This window comes from Haliaeetus leucocephalus, unplaced genomic scaffold (genome assembly GCF_000737465.1).
Source record: "Haliaeetus leucocephalus isolate CR32 unplaced genomic scaffold, Haliaeetus_leucocephalus-4.0 Scaffold536, whole genome shotgun sequence".
Lineage (NCBI taxonomy): Eukaryota > Metazoa > Chordata > Aves > Accipitriformes > Accipitridae > Haliaeetus > Haliaeetus leucocephalus.
Window position 1 is genome coordinate 6429965 of NW_010972972.1, and position 2756 is coordinate 6432720.

Sequence of the window (2756 nt, forward strand, 5' to 3'; positions counted from 1 at the left end):
GTCGCCCGTCGCTAAACCCCATTCAGCAGCACCCTCCGCCACCAAACCCCACCTCCCCGGTACCGAACCCCATAAATACGACCCCAGGTGACGCTGGCGTCCCCACACCATGACCCTCCCGTGCCTGGCCCTGCTCCTGGCCCTGCTCCTGGCCACCGGTCCCCGGCCCCCCACCGCCGGCATCCCCCAGGACCCCCCCGGCGACGCCATCCCCACCAGCGCCCGACCTTGCGCCCAGCACACCGGCCGCTGCCGTCGCTTCTGCTTCGCCCACGAGACGCAGCGGGGACATTTCGGTTGTCCCCGGCGCTACCGGTAAGACGGGGATGCCGGGACTGACCGCCCCCCCAAAATAACTGGTAATCCCATGACCTTGTGGGGGGGTCATCTTCTCTTCCAGGTGCTGCGTGCCCAAAATGTAGCGGCGGGATGGAGGTGACGATGTTGGGGGCCATCCCGCATCCTTCCCCGGCGGGGTCATCTCCCTTGGGATTTTCCCAATATTGGCTGGATTGCACCCATTTTGGGAGGATTTTATTTGGCAGCAGCACGTGGACGTGAGGTCGCTGTCACTGTCGGGATGCCACAACCTGTCCCCTAAGGAGCAGAATAAAAAAAAAACCCCGAGATTTGAGTGCTTTTTCCCATGGGAATACGGGGCAAAACAGCCTGAACCAGGAAAGTGAAGAAAATGGGATTAAAAAATGGTAAGAAAGGGGAATTGTCTCTCTGCCACATGGGGAGGACATAGGAATTGCCAGTATTTTTAACTAAACCACCATTTTGGGGTATTTTTTCCCCAGGGGACCAGCTGCTCTCAGTGGTACCTTCTGCTTTTTTGCCGCTACCAGGTGAAAAATGCCGATTTTTGGTGACGCAGCAGCATTTCGGGTGCCGTGCCGGCATCCCCCCAGCCAACCCGCAGCAGATCCTCCACCCCCGCCCAGGTTGCCAACAACATCTATCTGATGGGTGATTAAAAAGCCAAGCGTTAATCAAATAAAAGCTATGCGATGCCGAGCCTCCGGTGCATCTAAAATGTCCCCGGTGAGGTCCTGGCATTTCTGTGCATGCCAGCTCCGGCTGCTGGCGGTCAGGAGTGACAGTCCCCCCCCACGCCCCCTTGCTAAAATGGCTCTGTTTTAGGAAGTTTTGAGGTTCTGCTCGCCGCGGTCAGAGGTGTCCAGGGTGAAGAGGCAGAAGGCGATTTCCTCGCAGGCGCTGGTGGTGCCGCACTCGAACAAGCAGCCGAAAAAACCGCCGGGGCACACAGCCAGGTCAGAGTAACCGGACGGCCCTGGGTGCAGCACCCATGGGTGCCGCCAACCCGCTTCGTCCAGCGGCGAGGGGTTGAGATAGATGCCCAAATCGCGCCGGCGGTGCCGGTCGGTGGGGTGGGAGTAGAGTAACCAAGTCGGTACATCCTCCTTGCCGGTCGGCGCGGCGAAGCTCACCACGCTGCCCTGGCACCCCCGTGGCGGTTCGCCCAGCGCCTCGCACCGCGCCGAGCGCTCGAACCGCAGCCCGCAGTCGGTGCTGAACGCCACGGCCCGGCAACCCCGCGGCGCTCGGGCGTTGCAGTAGAGCAAGGGCTGGCGGGCATCGCTCCCACCGATTTCGGCTACCTGGCACTCGCCCGTCTGCCCGCCGCCGACCAAGGCACCCTTGCGCCAGCGGCGCCCGCCGTCGTCGCTGTAGAAGACGAGGGCGTGCTGCCGGGTGCAGCAAGGCAGCGGCACGACCCCACACAAGCACCGATGCACGTAGTAGGTGTATGCCGGCACGACCAGGCGCCCCGAATCCAGCTGTACCCCGTGGCCCGGCCCCACGGCGAAGGTGGCCCAACGGGACAGGTCGGCGCCGACAGCTTCGTCCGTCACGTCCCGCAGCGGGGTCCAGCGGCGGCCGCCGTCGGCGCTGGTGGCGTAGCAGAGGCGAGCGGCGCTGCAGCCCCTCCAGATTTGGCACCGCTCCGTCTTTCCCCGCTCGACGCAGATGCAGAATAGGAAGACGGTGCCGCTCCTCGTATCGTAGAGGGGACAGGGGTTCATGGTGCGGCGGCCGGGCAGCACCAACGCCGACAGCTCTTCCACCGGACCCCACTGTCGGCAAGGAGGAAAAGGGGGCTCAGCCGCCGGACGCGCCGGCGTCGCCGCACCCCGAAACCGCTCAGCATCGCTCCCGGGGATGAGCTCGCCGTGACGGAGGTTGCAGCTTGTTCCTACAGCCCAGCTTGGTTTTCTTACCTCGACCGAGGAGCCGTGCCAGCGGCCCCGGCGCAGCACCAGGTACTTGGCGTCCTCGTCCCTGGCCGAGGAGCGCTTCTCGGCGAAGGCCAGGAAGGTGGCGGCCGGGGGGATGTAGAGCAAAGCCGGGATGCGGTAGGTGACCCCGCTTACCTGCCGAAACAGCGTCTCCCGCGGGAAGACCAGTGGGGATCCAGGTGGGGTGGGGGGGGTCTCCCCGCCATCCCCCCGCTGCTGGCAGGGTGGGAAGGTCAGACAGTAAAGGGTTAAATGCTGGCCAAAAAAAAAAAAAGGGGGGGGTGGCCCTCATGCCCCCCAAGATGGGGGGATAGGGATGAGGACTCACCTTGAGGCAGGTGATGGCCCGGGACATGGTGGCCCCCCCAGTGGCCCTACTGGGACTGAGCAGGGCGGGGGAGGTTGAGAGCAGAGCCCCTTGGCGGGGTCACATCCCACTGTCCCCCCCTCCGCAGTGTCCCTCTGTGCTAGAGGGGCTCCCCTACTCCCCCC

General features: G+C 64.2%; 1 protein-coding gene across 1 annotated transcript; it reads right to left on the minus strand.

Moving 5' to 3' along the window:
- Nucleotides 1-1142: 1142 nt before the first annotated feature.
- Nucleotides 1143-2619, minus strand: NEU3 (sialidase 3 (membrane sialidase)). Its single transcript, XM_010576754.1, has 3 exons — nt 2593-2619; nt 2247-2480; nt 1143-2102 (listed from the first exon to the last, which is right to left on the minus strand). The coding sequence occupies exons 1-3, from the start codon at nt 2617-2619 to the stop codon at nt 1143-1145; spliced, it is 1221 nt and encodes a 406-aa protein (XP_010575056.1).
- Nucleotides 2620-2756: the final 137 nt, after the last annotated feature.